This window comes from Cucurbita pepo, chromosome 4 (assembly GCF_057944985.1).
Source record: "Cucurbita pepo subsp. pepo isolate OVF chromosome 4, ASM5794498v1, whole genome shotgun sequence".
NCBI classification, from domain to species: domain Eukaryota; kingdom Viridiplantae; phylum Streptophyta; class Magnoliopsida; order Cucurbitales; family Cucurbitaceae; genus Cucurbita; species Cucurbita pepo.
This window is the reverse complement of record NC_141801.1, coordinates 11,567,884-11,584,844: the sequence shown is the minus strand read 5'-3', so window position 1 is coordinate 11,584,844 and position 16,961 is coordinate 11,567,884. Positions and strand designations below refer to the sequence as shown.

The following is a 16,961-nucleotide window of genomic DNA, read 5'->3' as shown; positions in this document are numbered from 1 at the left end:
AAGTATATTATTTCCTTACAAAATTTTAACCGTTTTTTCAATTACAAGTTGCATTAATTTATTTTAGGTTATGGTAATTGGAAAAATAGTGGCGCGTGTTGTTCAATCGCTGAAAAAAGTCCAATAATTTATTCATAACTAAAAGTAACAAACGTATAAAATGGGACAGAAACCACGAGGTCCACAAATAATACACGTCAATCCTCTGCCACGTTTCAACACCCTATTGGTTTTAATAATTCCTTGTGGGTCCCACCCAATTATATGTTACCCCAAACACATATGCACCTATTTTTATTATTATTATTATTTATTATTTTTTTTTATTATTTTTTTTTTTTTTTGTAAAAGATGGATTTACCTTTAAAAATTTAGAAATACGTTTTATTAATTTTTTAAAAAAATAAATGTTTGAAAATATAGAGTGAAAGAAGTTATTGAATAAAATGTTACTATATGTAGTGTACTTCTCTCCTACATTAAAAATAAAATAAAATAAAAACATAATAGAGATGAAAAAGCAAAAAAAGTGACAAATAAAGTATTAACGTATACTTGAAATCATGTCCCTATCATTTAATCATTTAGAAGTTCAACTGTAACGATTTGAGAGGAGTAGATAGTATAACTATGTTTACAGGGGATGTAAAAGAATGTTAGGGTCATTAGGTGCTAAATTCATAGCGATATCTCTCTTAGTAAGATGTGGTTCGGGAGACGAACTAAGGTGGAAGTTGGTGAGCATGTGATACTCGAGTAAAGAAAAAGTACATGAATGAACCGAGACTATATCAAAACAAGAGTAATCATGATGAATGAAAGTTAGTATCTATATCAACAGGATGCAGCTTCCTTTTTTAGTGGCTCAATTATAGGAACTTCATGGAACTTTGTAAAGATAGTTTTCACTATTAGACGCGAGGTGAAACCATGATATCCATGATGCAAAGCATGTGGTGAAGATGGAGGGATGAATATTAAAATAATGGGGGGAAGTGTTGGAGAAAAGGTATGAGGAGTGTTGGGGTTGAGGCCAGCTAAGTACAACCCACAACTGCTTTGACATTTTCAACAATTTGGTGTTTTTTTTATTTGATTCCTTTACTCGTGACACATTAACACCCTGTCTTCTCCAACCCCCCATACTTGCGGACCAAACTAATCCAATCCCTTAACTCCTAAACTTTACTCTACTTTTTTTAAATATCATACTAATATTAATGTTTATCTGTATATGTAACCGTTTAAGCCCATCGATAATAGATATTGTCCATTTTTGTCCGTTTTGTATCGTCGTCTGCCTCACCGTTCTAAAACGCGTTTGCTGGGGAGAGGTTATGAGCAATGTGTCCTTGATCCACTCCCTTGAGAGTCGGAGTCCTCACTCGTCCTAGTGTCTAGCTTTGATACTATTTGTAACTGACCAAGCCCACCATTAGTAGATATTGTCCTCTTTGGACTTTCCCTCGAGGTTTTAAAATGCATTCAGGAGAGGCTTCCACACTCTTATAAAGAATATTTCCAACCGACGCATGTTAAAAACCATGAGACTGATGGTAATACATAACAGGCCAAAGCAGACAATATCTACTAGCATTGGGTTTGAGTTGTTACAAATAGTATAAGAGCTAGACACCGAGCGGTGTGCCAGCGAGGATGCTGGGCCCTCAAGAGGGTGAATTGTGAGATCTCTCATCAGTTGGAGTGGGGAACGAAACATTCCTTATGAGGGTATGAAAACCTCTCTCTAATTGACGCGTTAAAACCATGAGACTGACACTGATATGTAACGAACACAGGTCAAATCTGACAATATTGGCTAACAGTGGCTTGAACTGTTACAATATAACCATTAATTTAGAAATGGATAACAACATAATGTGGCTTGATATATGTACATTGTCGTGTGGAAATAAACCTACATTAAAGTCACATATGATATGATACGACATAAATTAACTAAAAAAATATTGAGCGCACAAATTTGAATATAAAGAATAATAATGTTTTTTTTTTTAATTATTTCAATAATTTAAAAATTGTAACATAGTCAGGAAAAATTGAAATCTTAAATCAAAATATCATGCATGAATGATATGAACGGCCGAAAGAGCGAGACGAGGTTTGGAACCCTATTGGGGGAGGGACTCCTCACGAGCCAGGCTGATAAAAGATGAGGCCTTTTGGCAAAGCCTAGTTAATTTTGGGCCACCAAAGCCTGCAATGATTAGACCCTATAGAATAAAGAAAGTATGTACGGTGTCACACTCTCAACCTTCGAAAGAAGCCTAGAGGACGGGCTAGACACAGCAGAGCGATGATCTGTCAGCGGAAAATAAATTTAGAACTAAGAATTGGGTAAGAACAAAGCTCATACAATACATAATGTTGTATTAAATACCCAACGTAAGATATAGAGAAAAGAGAAGGGAAGTGAAAATTCTACTCATTTATGTTGTTTAAGACAGTGTAAGACAAGATCATGCGACAGAGGGACAGGAAAGAGCCCCCATTATAATCTCACTGAAACAGCATATGACACTCAGCTCAATGCTTTGCTTCAATTTAACAGGTGAAACCCAGATCTACATTTTGTTCCATAACAAAGATTATGAACAGAGTGTGTCTCAGAAACTTATACTAATCTGGATTCTACAACCAAACCTGAGCGCCTTCATGTCCAACACTTCTGTCTATCTCGTTTTGAATCCCTACATCAACCATGGCAAACAAAATCACTACTTTTTCCCAAATCTCAAGCATTTGTTATGTTTCTCCTCCGTAATACTCGGGGTCGAAGTGAGTTGTTTCGTTGCCGTTTGCTTAGCTGAGAGCTTCTCCATTGCATTGATGAACCTGCGCAAGTGCTTAATGTACTCCGGATACGTCTCGAGGTTACAATGTCCCCCGCCGTTCACCCATAACGGGTCGTATTTTTCTTTCGCAAGCTCCCACAGTCGTTTTCCATGGGACCAATCAACAATATCATCATTTGTTCCCTGCACATTCATCAAATTAGCAGGCCTGCATCACCCAACAACATAAAACTAGGGAATGGACAATCGTTCTTACATGTATGACTAACACGGGACATGTCACCAGCCTTATTTTGTCTATGTTCTGAAAATACAACACATCAATACGTGACCGAGTTGTCGGTATAACACAAATGACGAATACTAGGACATACACATATAAACCAAGTGAAGCTCACCTTGAAAATGTCGAACCAAAATGTCATTTTGACAGGATACAATACTCGAATGCCCGAAAGTATGGCGCTGTGGAGAACGACACCTCTTAGTCTTTGTAATCGAGACCCCAAGTGTAACGTCGGTCCACTCCCCACAGATTGGCCATATAATATCAAGTCTTCTTGCTTGATCCCATAATCACTCTTCAAACAGTTGTAAACAGCTTCTATATCGTAATATGTATTGAATTCAGATGGCTATCAAAACCAGAAATGGACCATTTATCAGTGATGGAAAAGGACAGAACAAACAGGCATAAATGTAGTGTCCCCAGGACCGCAGTGATATAAACCGTAGAAGCATCATTTTCAAGCCAGTTGCAACCAAAAGAAAGTGTGCAGAACAAGTTCAGAGGCATAGTAAATCTTTTGAGCCCACAATTCCACAGCAAGAGAAGCTCCAAAAAGTTCTGAAGCAACGAAAAGGAATAGAATTGCTTACCTTACCGGTCGATGCGCCGTACCCCGAATAGTCGTAGCTGAAATTCAACACAAAATATATTATTGGTAACATGCCATGGTGAATTGGAATGTAATGGCTGCATATGTAAATGGAAGGAGGATTAAGTTCTTGTTTCTGATTGGTAATGGCATCATTTTGCTTGATGAACGCCAATTTTTTGGAAGAACATGTTCATTTTTACAAGAATCAAGCTAAAACAGAATGAACATAGAGACATGTTCGAAGATTCCAGAGTTTTGTCGACAATGATGTGACTGTTTCGACCCTTTCTTTAGCTTTTTGTCTAAAATCAACTCACAATACGAAGTGACATGAAGAGACTCCAACATATAACAAGACAAAGCCAAGCTATTGGTAACAAAAAGATTGAGGATAGGAATTTCAAATTTGTGACAAATTACACAAACCAAACAACAAAACAACCCCAGATAAAGGAATCAAAGCAATCAGAAATGATGAAAAAAGTCAAAAATCAAGGAAGGGGTACCTCATAATGTTGACGCGGAGATGAGCTCTGAGCTCAATGAAGAGCTCGTGCATCTGACCGAGGTCAGCGGCATTCCCATGGGAATAAAGAAGCGTAAATCGGGCAAAAGGGTGTTTCCAGAAGGTAGCGACGATCCTGTTCCCGGCCTTGGTATCAAGCAAATGAACGTTCATGTTGCTATCGGCGGAGACGCCGGAGAAGGCGAGGCGTCCATCCTCGCCTCTGTAAACGTCATAGGTGGCAGGGTCAGGAGGGAAGAAGGCAAATTTCGCAGCGACACTGCCGGTTACATTTCCCATTAAGGAGAAGAAGAATCAGTAAAAATTGGGAAATGAAAATCGCAATGGTTCAGACATGAAAAAGCCGAACCCAGAAGGGGCGAGGGTTGGAGATTTTGCCCGATTGTGTGATGGGGTTTGGAATTGGTAATTGGGGTTCTAATTTAGTAACCCTTTTGCGTGAAAATGGTGAAGGTTTTGAGTAAGTGGGAGATGGAGAGGACAATGAATGAATGAAAGGAAATGGATCCGAAGCTGGAGATGGAGATGGAGATGGAGGGAGGGAGAGACGCAGAGAGAAGCAGAGGGAGAGAAAAGCAGGGGTTTGGAGTCTGGTTTGGATGGTCATTCATTACAAACAAATGGTTTTAAACATCGGAAAAATGAAATGAAACGAAACCCATTTGGAAAATTGATGAAATGTTTTGTTTGAAAAGATTAGGATTGGAAGGAAGGAAGGAAGGAGGGAGAAGATTATGGAAAAACAGGAGGCTGAGGGGAGCGACGAGAATGAAGAAGGTGGGAAAATGGAAGGAGGAGAGACAGAGACAGACAGAGACAGACAGAGAGACAGAGAGACAGAGATGGAGGGCTGAGATACGGTCAAAGGCTGCTGCTGCTGCTGCTAAGGAGAGAGAGAGAGAGAGAGAGAGAGAGAAATAGGGCGGAGAGATAAAAGGGAGAGAAGATGGTCAGAGTCAGACATTCCTGAGATTGCTTTGCAGTGGGTAAGGCCAAATGTTTTATGAAAACATAGACAGTTTGGTGGTTCCCCGCCTTGGGGATCCACTCATATTCACCCCTTTATCCCTCATCCAACCCCTTCACGCCTAGCGTTTTCATTCGCACTCGTTCCCTTCTCCAATCAATCTAGAATCTCATAGTCATCCTTCTTTTAAAACGTACATATTAGAGAAAAGTTTCAAGCTTTTCTAAGAAATGTTTTGTTATCTGCACGGATATGGCAATGCATTCGATTTAAACACGTGGGCTTTACACTCAACATTCTACCCGTGGTTTTGAAAACAGTTTATTATATGTTTTAATCACTAACTACGCTGAAATTAACCTAGATTAAATGGGGTAATGGTGTAGAAAGACTAAATTAAATGAATAATTAATATGGAAGATGTGAAGTTCATTGCCTGTCACTACTATAATACAAGCATAGTTGGTCAAACACAATATATTATATCACTCATTTTGTATTAAAAACATATAAAAAAATAGAAAAATTGAGGGAAAATAAAAGTTAAGAGGCAATAATTAAAGATGGAGAAAAAAGAAAAGCAAAATTTGGAGGGGCCTTCTAAAGTAAATAGCACAAAAACCAGTGAAATATAGGTTTTAAATTCCAAGGATTTAACATACAATATACATCCATAACACTAAAATAAACAATATTATAATATTTCTAATTAAAAATAGAATCCTAATAAATATCTCTATTCCATTTAATTTATGTGATTAATATGTGGATAATTTTCTTAGAAAATGCTAGAGAAATTTTAAAAAATATATGTTGAAAAGTCGAGTGAAATTCAAGGTGGGGCTAAGTAATGGTAATCTTCAAAGTCTAAAGAGAAAAAGAGAGTCAAAAAGAGGGTGCTTAGGAGTTGTCGCACCCACCAAAGAGAATAACTTTAAAAAATATATTTGAATAAATTTGTGAGGTCCACGTCTGTTGGACAGAGTCCAAAAAATAAAATTCAAAGAATATAATATCTATTAAGGATAGAACTGAGTAAACCAAACTATAAAGTATACGAAATATTATTGGTTAAGTTTTATATTATATAGTTTTTATATGGAATGAAATTGAGGAAATCTAGGGAACTTAGACCACCACATTCATGTGGTTAATACCCTCTTCCCAATGCAAACTATAGCTTTATTTTCACATATTTAATTGGTTTATAATAACAAGGAAAAAGAAAAAAGAAGAGAGAGAGAGAAATTGCTTTACAAAAAGAAATACAATAGTTGAGTTTTCATCACATACACTAAAAAAAAAGAAAGGTCAATCTTCAACGATAACAAAATTGATTTGGATTGTCAATTTTCGACTCATTATTAATCTTATATTGAACTAGATATCGAACTGTGTGTCAACAACAACGTTGAGCCTCCAAAAAAAAGTAGATTTCACATCAGTTAGAAAGAAGAACGAAATATTAGTTATAAGAGCGTGAAGTCTCTCTCCAGTAAACGTGTAATGGGGAAACGTAAAATAGAAAGCCCATAATTTTTTTAGAAAAAAATTCAAAGAGAATCATATCTAAATGAGTATCAATTCTGCTTAGATTAGGATTGGAAATTCAAATTCTAACACTTAATGGACTTGACATTTTCTATTAACAAATTATTTACTTACCATTTCTGAGTGAATGATACTTTTTACTCATAAAATTACTCAAAATTAAGCGTAAGGAGAAATTGCACTTTGGTATAAACAGTAACTTCAATTATTTTCATTTTTTTTAACTATTTAAATATAGTGTCGATTTATTTATGTATCATTTTTTACTTGGGTGACAGCAGAGGAGTCGCAAGAATGGATGATTTGGCGGTTATTACAAGCGGTCCTTTCCAACAAAATTTGAATTTCAAACGGTTCCACAGTCAGTTACTCCAAAAATCTCATATAAAACCCCCCAAAATATGGGAACAAACCCATCAAACTCTCCCAAATTTCAAAATGGAAATGGATGAACACCACATAAGCACCGATGAAGATCTTGGAATTAGAATCTACACCGCCACACCACCAAACGAGCCCTCCTCCTCCAGCCCGCACCTACACTCCGCCGTGGCGGCAGGGCACCCGAGCGGAGGGCGGAAACGCCGAGCAGTGGCAAAAGGGATGCAAAAAACGCTATCCAGAACCTCAATGCTAGTGAACTTCCTACCCACAGGCACCCTGCTGACGTTCGAAATGCTGCTGCCGTCGGCATCCGGGAAAGGGGAGTGCACGGCGGTGAACACGATGATGATAAACGTACTCCTGGGGCTGTGCACGCTGTCGTGCTTCATGTTCCACTTCACGGACAGTTTCAAAGGCGGGGACGGGAAGGTGTACTACGGGATGGTGACGCCGAGAGGGCTGGCGGTTTTCAAGTCAGGGCTGGCGGAGGTGGAGGTGCCGAAAGACGAGAGGTTCAAAGTTGGGTTCACTGATTTTGTTCACGCCCTTATGTCGGTCATGGTTTTCATGGCGATCGCGTTGTCTGATCATAGAGTCACCAATTGTTTGTTCCCTGGACACGCGGCGGACATGGAGGAGGTCATGGAGAGCTTTCCTTTGATGGTGGGGACCATTTGTAGTGGCCTCTTTTTGGTTTTTCCCAACACTAGATATGGCATTGGCTGCATGGCCAATTGAATTGCTCCATTTCTTTTTTTCCTTTTAAATGTATTTTCACATTACAAAATACAAATAATGGGTTCAAACATATAATTTATTTTCCTTTTTCTTTAATTCAAAAATATTTTATACTATTATCGTTAATATATTTGATGAAATCATTGATACGAAATTTAAAACAATACACATTTAACTTTAAAAAATAACATTAATATCTTACCGGATAAGATAACGAATCACTACAAGGGGAGTAAGATTCAAATTACCTTGTTCATTGAATATCTTAAGGCAAGAACATTATTTGAAATTCGAATCACTCTACAATCAAGATCGATCATGTCTAACTTGAATGATTCTTGTTGATCAAATGTCTCAAGGCAAGAACACTTAATTGAGATTTGAATCACTCCACAAGCAAGATTGATCATGTCGAGCTTAAATGATTCTACGTACAACCTAAACTACATAGAATTGCAAAGAAACTTAAACCATTGGCTAAAAAGAGCACAAATGCTTCTTTTACTGAATTTTCCAGGTCTCTTACAAATACAACATACATGCCTTTATATAACCTCAAAATCAAACTATTAAAGATATTTCAAGAGTTGTAATTATAGGCCATAATTAACCATTAAATAAAAAGTCTTAAAATACATTAATGAAATACAATAACTCTAAATTACTCTAAATTGTAATCTACCCAAAATTTATAACATGAAACTTCATTCTTCTTCCATGTGGCATGAATTGAAATATCTTTTGATAATTTCAACAATATTTTCTTTGCATCTTCATTGAATCATATTGTATGATTTATGTCTCTTGGTTCATATCATTACCCTTCAATTTTCATTCAAAAATAAACGGCTAAAATATTTTTTTTTTTTTTTTTTTTAAAGGTAAAATACAAAATATATTTGTATGAATTTTAGCCTATAATTAAATTGGAATTGGTGTGGGCTACTAGAACTTTATTGCACATTAATGAAATAGTGGAACAGAGGATGACAAATGTTGGGTGCTTATGGTGCCACGTCCCCTTATCTCAAACATAGAACCTAAAACCTAATTAACTATGTTAAATAAATAAAAACCCAAAATTAAATAATTGAAGAAAAATGTTATATAAACTCCAAATCATATTAAAGTAATATATAAATAATTATTAAATCTAAGTATTTAAATAATTATAGATATCTAAGAAAAGTCAGAGATCTAAAAATCAAGGCATTTGAAGATTCAAACATCTTAATTCCCTATAATAGTTATAAATGATGCTTGACTATTCTAAATAAGTAAAAATAAAATAAAATAAAATAATTCAAGGTAATTAATAGAAATATAAAATATTTAGTTAATAATCTTCTATAAAACCAAGAACAGAGCTCCCCACTTCATGCACTTCATCAATGGCTTCCTCAACCAAATCATTCCTCTCTTCTATTATCTTTCTTCTTCTTCTTCTTCTTCTCCACCTCCACTCCTCCGCCGGGCAGACCCGGAGGAAGGGCGTTTACTGGTTTTCCGGCTCCGAATTTCCGGTGGCCAACATAAATTCCGCTCTTTTCACCCACATTTTCTGTGCCTTTGCTGATCTCAATACGAACACAAACCAAGTCACAATTTCGTCTTCAAACGCCGCCAAATTCTCAACCTTTACACAAACCGTTCGTCAAAAAAACCCCAATGTCAAAACGATGTTGTCCATCGGCGGCGGTAGCTCCAACCCCACCAATTTCGCTTCAATGGCTAGTCAATCCGGTTCCCGCAAATCCTTCATCGATTCTTCGATTACTCTGGTCCGAAACAACGGTTTCGACGGCCTTGATCTCGATTGGGAGTACCCATCAACCCCAACCGAAATGAACTCGTTTGCCACTCTCCTCACTGAATGGCGCGCCGCCGTGGTTAAAGAATCCGTATCCTCCGGCAAGCCCCGGCTGCTTCTCTCCGCCGCGGTCTTCCGGTCATCTAATTATTACGGAACCCCACTACCCGTTTCGAGTATATCCAATTCTTTGGACTGGATCAACGTCATGTCCTACGATTTCTACGGCCCTGGTTGGTCGGCGAGCTCTACGGCGCCACCGGCTGCTCTGTTCGGGTCGGGCGGGCAGGTAAACGGTAACGCGGGTATAAGGGAGTGGATTCAATCGGGTATGCCGGCAAATAAAATAGCAATTGGGTTTCCATTTTACGGGTGGGCATGGCGGCTGGTGGATCAGAACAAGAATGGGTTCTATGCTCCAGCGAACGGGGCGGCGACGGGAGCGGGAATTAGCGGCGGAGCAATAACTTACAGGGATATAAAAACGTTTATAGCGACGAACAGAGTGACTCCGGTGTATAACGCGACGGTTGTTTCGAATTATGTGTACTCTGGAACGACATGGATTGGGTATGATGATAAACAGAGCATAGCAGCGAAGGTTTCTTACGCTAATGCGAATGGATTGTGGGGTTATTTTGCTTGGCAAATTGCAGCTGATGATGATAGCTTCACTCTGTCTCGAACAGGTACATCGTTTATGCTTTGATTTTAACATGATTTTCCTTAAAAAAAACTTTATTTATTATTTATTATTTATATTTTTTTTGTTCATAATGCAGCTTCAACCACTTAGCCCGGATAATTGGAAGATGAGGTGGACTTAACGGATCACTTCCTAATTTATGGATATCATGTTCCAATAAATTAGATAAAATAAATTATTAAGCAATAAAAGTATTTTAAAATGTCGTTGAAATCTCTCAAATAAAATATATCAATAAATAGTTTGGTAATATATTTTCATGTTTACCAGTATTATTTGAATTGGATTGTTAAGGGTAAAATAGTCAATTTAGCTGTGAGCCCCACAATGAGTAAGATCCGTTAGTCTAACACATAATCTTGACTAGAGTGGTTGGGTCTTGGCCTTCGCCGAGTTTATTGACCGTTGGTCAAAAGAGCTTCAAGAAGAAACTAAAAGCAAAATCATAAGAGTTTCTACTTAAAGTGAACAATTGAACCTAACCGTGTTTGTGTGTTCCAAACAAAGAGAGTTAGTGCACCTTATAATCTTACTCACTCGTTCAAAATTATAAAAAATAATAATTTTATGTTATGTTTTATCCAATGTCTACTCACGCAAATAGATCACTATTAACATACTAAAGAGCTTGACGTACGTAATTAAAACATTGAATTTAAGTAGCTTATGAGACCAAACCAAAGGCATTCGATTAGTCAAATGATTTTATAATATAGTTGTACCATGAAGTAATTTGAAGAGGAAAAGTCAAAGTTTTGAACAAAGAAAAGCAAAGAGATTAATCAAGTGGCATAAATTATTTTTAATGGGCCCACCCAAAATCATTATCCTATCCAAAATACATTGATTAAATATAAATAATTAAAATAAAAAAAATAAAATAAAACACGAATAGTGCATTAATATAATATTATCCACTTTGAACATAAGTCTTCCTGCTTTATTTTAAAGTTTATACCAATAAATATAGTATCTCTTATTTATATACCCACGATGTTTTCTTAATTAATGAACGTAAAACTTCGATATAAATGGATTAATATCATATTTATTGAATTGAAAGTCAAAGTTGGGTCGTGTTATTGTGTAGTTGTGATGCTAGGTCTCATTGTTTTTCTAGAAAATCTTTGAATGGTTTAAGCAAGATTTGGGTGGGAAATTGGTGATTACCTTGAATATTATACAAGTTCATAGACTGACTGGTCCACATGGAATAATAAATAAATAAATAAATAAATATATGACACGTGGCAATGGGAGTGGACCCGCACAAACATTGAAGATATTGGTGAACAAGAACAGAGTGAACCAATAATTATTTTATTTTTTTGCCCTCTCCATTGGCATCGTTGATAGTGGACATACAGAGACCCATCAAATTTTGTATTCACAACTGTTCAGAGACCACCATTGATTATTAATTTTTATATAAACCCAAATCCTTCCCATTTCATTTCCCAACACGAATCCCCAAAATCCATGGCGCTTCTCAAATTTCTTCTCTGTTTTCTTCTTTTTCCTCTGATTTTCTCCTCCTCCATTACTGCCGGAGCTGCTCCGATGCTGCCGCCCGTCAAGGCTGCTTATTGGCCGTCTTGGGTTTTAGAAACATTCCCACCTTCCGCCATTGACACTGCTCTGTTTACCCATGTCTATTTTGCCTTTCTCATGCCGGATAACCGTTCTTTTGCTTTTGAGTTTCCGGACACTACGGCGGCGGCGCTTTCCCAATTTACCACTTCTCTGACGCGGAACAATCCGTCGGTGAAGACTCTGTTTTCGATCGGTGGCGGTGGTAGTGACAGTGACCTGTTTGCTCGTATTGCTTCCGATGCCTCGTCTCGTCAGATTTTCATCGATTCCAGTATTAAAACGGCGAGGAAATTTGGATTTCATGGCGTCGATCTCGATTGGGAATTTCCTAAAGACACGACGGAGATGAAATATTTCGCCGACTTAATAATTCAATGGCGGAAGACAATTGACAGGGAAGCCAAGACAACGTCACGACCCCCACTTCTCCTCACCGCCGCTGTGTACTACGCGTCGGAGTTTCGCACTTATGGTGAGCGGCGATCATTCCCGGCGGAAGCGATTTCGAAAAGCCTTGATTGGATAAACGTAATGTGCTTCGATTACCACGGGTCGTGGGACACGTCCGCTACCGGAGCCCACGCTGCCCTGTTTGACCCACATACGAATTTGAGCTCCCATTACGGCCTCCGTTCATGGATCTCCGCCGGTGTGCCTCGCAACAAGATGGTTATGGGTATTCCTCTGTATGGCAAATCTTGGACCCTCAAGGATCCTAATGTCCACGGCGTCGGAGCCCCCGCCACGGCTGTCGGTCCGGGTGACAACGGGATCCTAACCTATGTTCAAGTATGTTTAAACCACCACTGAATTCTCAAATCCAAATTGAAAAATTGAATTGTTTTCTTGATATGAATGGATAGGTGCAAGAATTCAACAAAAGGACGGCGGCGACAGTGGTATACGACATAAGAACCGTATCGGCGTACTCGTATGTGGAGTCTTCGTGGGTCGGGTACGACAGCGTGCAGTCGACGACGACGAAGGTGGAGTTTGCTCAGGCGATCGGCCTCCGTGGCTACTTCTTTTGGGCTCTCAGTTATGATAGTGCCGATTGGGAAATTTCCACTCATGGTTAGTTCCATTTTTTTAATTAATCTCTGTTTTTACTTTTTTTCTTTTTAATTTTTTATAATTAACTAATAATTTATAACATATGTTCTTGTTCTTGCAGCTTCAAACGCATGGGTTGATGACCGCCGTTGAGATTCACCAATGGAAAGTTTCAAATAAATAGCTTCTAGAAGCTGTATTTTTTTTTTTTTTTTTTTTTTTTTTTTGTGTATTATTAATTTAATAAATTTTCTCTCAAAATTATTAAATTCACAATACTATTTATTTTTGAATTAAAAAAAATAGAGTATATACATCTCAATGGCGATAAACCCACATGGTTTGAGGCGATTCTCGAACTGTAATCATTCATCTAGCTTGAGTATTTCTCTTTTACAGTTCAACCACCCGAGTTCAGGGACAAGTGATTTAGTTCTGGAGCCGGAGTGAAAGCAAGAAGGTTCAAGTTCATGAGCTTGCTGTTCAATCAGCAGGGAGAGAGAGTCAATTCATTTCATATGCTTTCCCGAAGTTATAGAGAGAGTCAATAAATAAATATAAATACTAGACATACTTTATTATTTAATTAATTTGAGATTAGAGAGAGATTAGTGCATATATATATTTAATGAAAGTAAAGTGAGCTGTTGTGGAAAGTTTCCATTCGGTGGTATCTAATTGAGAGCAAACAAGACATCCACGAAGTCCCCATCGTGCAAACCTCACGGAGAGAAAGTAGGTTGTGATCCCCACACGACTCTCAAGTGGTGCCCAACAAACCGTGTTTAAGTCAAGATTGAGAAGTGTCATGATGTGACCGAAGAGAACGGTGCATCATCCAACACAACTAGAGTGTGCATTGAGGATAAGTTAGAATGAGGTGACACGACTGTTGAAGACAAGTTCGAAGAGGGCTGGGTAGAATCCTAGACCATAACCTCAAAAGTTAGAGTTTAGATATGAGTTTTGACATGCGACTCGAGAATTAAGTTCGTTGATATAAAAGATGAAACCTCACCAAATTTGGTGTCAAACGAATACTCGACGGACTATACACGAGACTGTATGTCCGTTCGTCAAAAGACGTTTACTCGAGAAGGATAAATGCCTCAAATATATTATAGGGGAGACATGATATTGACTCTCCATCACCCTTGAGCCTAGTAGCTTGCTATCGTGGCACATGCATGTCACAGTCAGTGAGCATTCCGAGACAAGTGTCTCAACCACTTCCTTTAAAATCCATTACATCTTCTGTAGCCAAGCACAACAAAGCAAAGCATATCACGACTTTGAAAGGTTCCATCTTTTTTTTACGATCTAAGATCAAATTATTTAGATCTAAGATCAAATTATTTAGTTGTATCTCTACGATTCAAGAAAGAAAATGGTATCTTAATCGACTAGGTATGTTCATATTTACTCGAACCAAATGCTAAAAAAACACGATGCTCAAATGAAAACAGTATGTGATTGAATATGAGGATGGTTAGCGACGGGAACTTGGGTGGTTGCCTTCTTCACCTTGCTTTCTTTTCAACCACTCAACGAAGGAATCAATAATCACCGGCCAGGCATCGTTTGGATCGTAGTTATCAAGACCTGGAAATTTTATCTGCCAATCCATCAAAATAGTAATCAATTAAGATATCTATAACAAAGATTAAGGATTCAATTAATGATTTAATTAATGATTAAACAAAGATTAAGGGTACCTGGTTGCAAAAGTAGAAGATATTCATCCATTGATCCATGATCAGCACTCTATACACCGTTTGGGTCTGCAAAAACCAAATGGTTTATGATATTCATCCAAACTTAAAACCAAATTATTTCAAATGGGTCTTAAATTAAATTACTTTACTTTCAGAAACTCGATTAGTAGCTGAACTTGCGGACGGAAAAGAGGACCCATCACGATCTCGAGCAACTCGCACAGAAATTCCACGTCTAAGCTTGTCCGCCTCTCCTCTTTAACCAAAGAAATTACTAAATTACTATCTATATCAAATTACTAAATTACTTTATTTTTTGTTTTTCCAAAAGGTTTCGTACCAATGAAGATAGTGTTTCTTACTTATAAACCCATGATCAATCCCTTCATTAGCTGATGAATAATCTCAATAGACTAATCATGATCATATGAATGCTTACCAATGAGGTTATATTTGAACGAATATGCAAAGAAGTCTTCAAAGTGAGGTGGAATTCTTGCCTTAATTTGATCATGGTTATGAAAAACACATAACGATGTAGCGATTAAGAGATTTGCATGTTTATATGCTTAATTATCAAAGACGAAAACAATATTTGAACCTCAATCTCGAGATAGAAAAGTGCATTCTTGAGTTTCTCCATGTTGTCAACTTTGAGTTTCCTTAGGCCACGGCGCCACTCGTCCTGACCATGGAACAAACGCCATTGATATTAACCTCAAACTCGATATATATATATAGAGAGAGTCCATGAGCCTTGTTCTTACCCGATGAAAGTAGCCTTGCTTTTTTGCCTTCATTTTCCTGATACATGCAATAATAATACAACCAACCCATGTTGTTAATTTTGATTAAATTAACACATCTTAACCCTAGTTTAATAATAATCATTTTGTAATTACCATGCCAACATTAATATCTTCACATCTAAATGATTCATTTCCAAATGTGTGCAAAGTTTCTCAATTCCATGTGGGCTGCTCAACAATAAACATAAATTAATTAATAATCACACACATTAATCAATCAAGTCCACCGCTAGCAAATATTGTTATTTCTAGACTATTCCTTTTTAAGTCTTCTTTAAAGTTGCACGTCATTGTAAAAATGTTTTGTTTCCCTCTCCAACCGGATTTCACAATCCATTTCATTCAGGGCGAGCGTCCTCGTTAACACTCGTTTCCCTTCCCAATTAACGTGGGATCTCACAAAAATTATTAAAAAAAAAAAATCATCAAAATTTAATTATTTTGATGATGTGGATATGAAGAACAAAATTATTAAGAAATTGAAAGAAATAAACGTACTCCATGACATGGTTATAGCCAGAGAATAAATCAAAGAGACGATCGATCTGTCTGAGTTGAGCCCACAAAGCAGCAGCGACAGGGGACGAAGATGAACTTGGTATTGTTATAGGTGTGTCTCTCGGCAACGGCGTAGGCCACGCCGGAGAGCTTGCTTCTGGTGCCACTTTGGCCAAGATCATGAAAGAAGAGTAAGTAGAAAATAAAGATTGAATCTTTTAAGCACCCACAAATTATGAAACAAAGATTAGAAGAGAAATGTTTGTGGGTAACAGAAAGAGAGTCAAGAAAGGGTGTCAGTACCGTAAGCATGTTGGGCTCTGTTTCGATTAGGAGATGCCATAACGCCTAACTCAGATTTATCTATAACTCTCCCAAGGATAAACTGCTACACAAAGTCTTTTTGTATGTGCTTACAAATTGAAGATCATAATGACTTGGGTTTCATTTTTTTTAAAAATGATTATGATCTTAGATTATCTATTCAATGTAAAATTAAAATTTATTAACGTATGGATTAAATAGATACAAATGATTAATTATGTTTAGATATCTAAAGATTAGATTTTATGCATAAAAGAAAGTTTTTTGAACTAAAATTACTAATTTGATAAGAATTTAAAATTTGTAAGTTTATTTTTGTGAACAGATATTAAAAAAAAAAAAAAAAAGGACAAAAAATACAGGCATGCAAAAACAGGAGGAGCATGAAGAAAAGGGTCGGCATGGACATCGGCCACATAATAAACCAGTTAGAGGAACAGCCCGTGGGGTGAGGGAAGCCACAGAAGGGATTAACGAACTCTGGATGTAACCAAGCGGTTGTAATCAGGTGCGCAGGGATGAGGTGGTGTAGCAAAACAGGGGATTCTTCGATCAATTCCCTCCCCTTCTTCCATTTTCCTATAAAAAGA

General features: G+C 37.3%; 5 protein-coding genes across 5 annotated transcripts; 3 read left to right on the top strand and 2 right to left on the bottom strand.

Annotated features, from left to right (window-relative positions):
• Nucleotides 1–2,420: 2,420 nt before the first annotated feature.
• LOC111794054 (uncharacterized) lies at nucleotides 2,421–5,216 on the bottom strand. The gene is made up of 5 exons (XM_023676169.2): nucleotides 4,204–5,216; nucleotides 3,696–3,732; nucleotides 3,215–3,451; nucleotides 3,073–3,120; nucleotides 2,421–2,999 (listed from the first exon to the last, which is right to left on the bottom strand). The coding sequence occupies exons 1-5, from the start codon at nucleotides 4,500–4,502 to the stop codon at nucleotides 2,739–2,741; spliced, it is 882 nt and encodes a 293-aa protein (XP_023531937.1). The 5' UTR covers nucleotides 4,503–5,216; the 3' UTR covers nucleotides 2,421–2,738.
• A 1,808-nt stretch (nucleotides 5,217–7,024) lies between these two features.
• Nucleotides 7,025–7,877, top strand: LOC111793961 (protein DMP9). The gene has a single exon (XM_023676050.2). It carries the CDS (start codon nucleotides 7,036–7,038, stop codon nucleotides 7,861–7,863), a length of 828 nt encoding a protein of 275 aa, XP_023531818.2. The 5' UTR covers nucleotides 7,025–7,035; the 3' UTR covers nucleotides 7,864–7,877.
• Nucleotides 7,878–9,224: 1,347 nt separating this feature from the next.
• Nucleotides 9,225–10,639, top strand: LOC111792668 (class V chitinase). The gene is made up of 2 exons (XM_023674218.2): nucleotides 9,225–10,362; nucleotides 10,456–10,639. Exons 1-2 carry the CDS (start codon nucleotides 9,255–9,257, stop codon nucleotides 10,467–10,469), a joined length of 1,122 nt encoding a protein of 373 aa, XP_023529986.2. The 5' UTR covers nucleotides 9,225–9,254; the 3' UTR covers nucleotides 10,470–10,639.
• A 1,071-nt stretch (nucleotides 10,640–11,710) lies between these two features.
• On the top strand, nucleotides 11,711–13,250 carry LOC111792667 (class V chitinase CHIT5b). Its single transcript, XM_023674217.2, has 3 exons — nucleotides 11,711–12,761; nucleotides 12,836–13,046; nucleotides 13,147–13,250. Exons 1-3 carry the CDS (start codon nucleotides 11,859–11,861, stop codon nucleotides 13,176–13,178), a joined length of 1,146 nt encoding a protein of 381 aa, XP_023529985.2. The 5' UTR covers nucleotides 11,711–11,858; the 3' UTR covers nucleotides 13,179–13,250.
• A 1,119-nt stretch (nucleotides 13,251–14,369) lies between these two features.
• Nucleotides 14,370–16,936, bottom strand: LOC111793355 (uncharacterized). Its single transcript, XM_023675199.2, has 9 exons — nucleotides 16,351–16,936; nucleotides 16,048–16,213; nucleotides 15,643–15,717; nucleotides 15,508–15,544; nucleotides 15,342–15,425; nucleotides 15,180–15,240; nucleotides 14,890–14,996; nucleotides 14,741–14,806; nucleotides 14,370–14,640 (listed from the first exon to the last, which is right to left on the bottom strand). Exons 1-9 carry the CDS (start codon nucleotides 16,388–16,390, stop codon nucleotides 14,515–14,517), a joined length of 762 nt encoding a protein of 253 aa, XP_023530967.2. The 5' UTR covers nucleotides 16,391–16,936; the 3' UTR covers nucleotides 14,370–14,514.
• Between the last annotated feature and the right edge of the window lie 25 nt (nucleotides 16,937–16,961).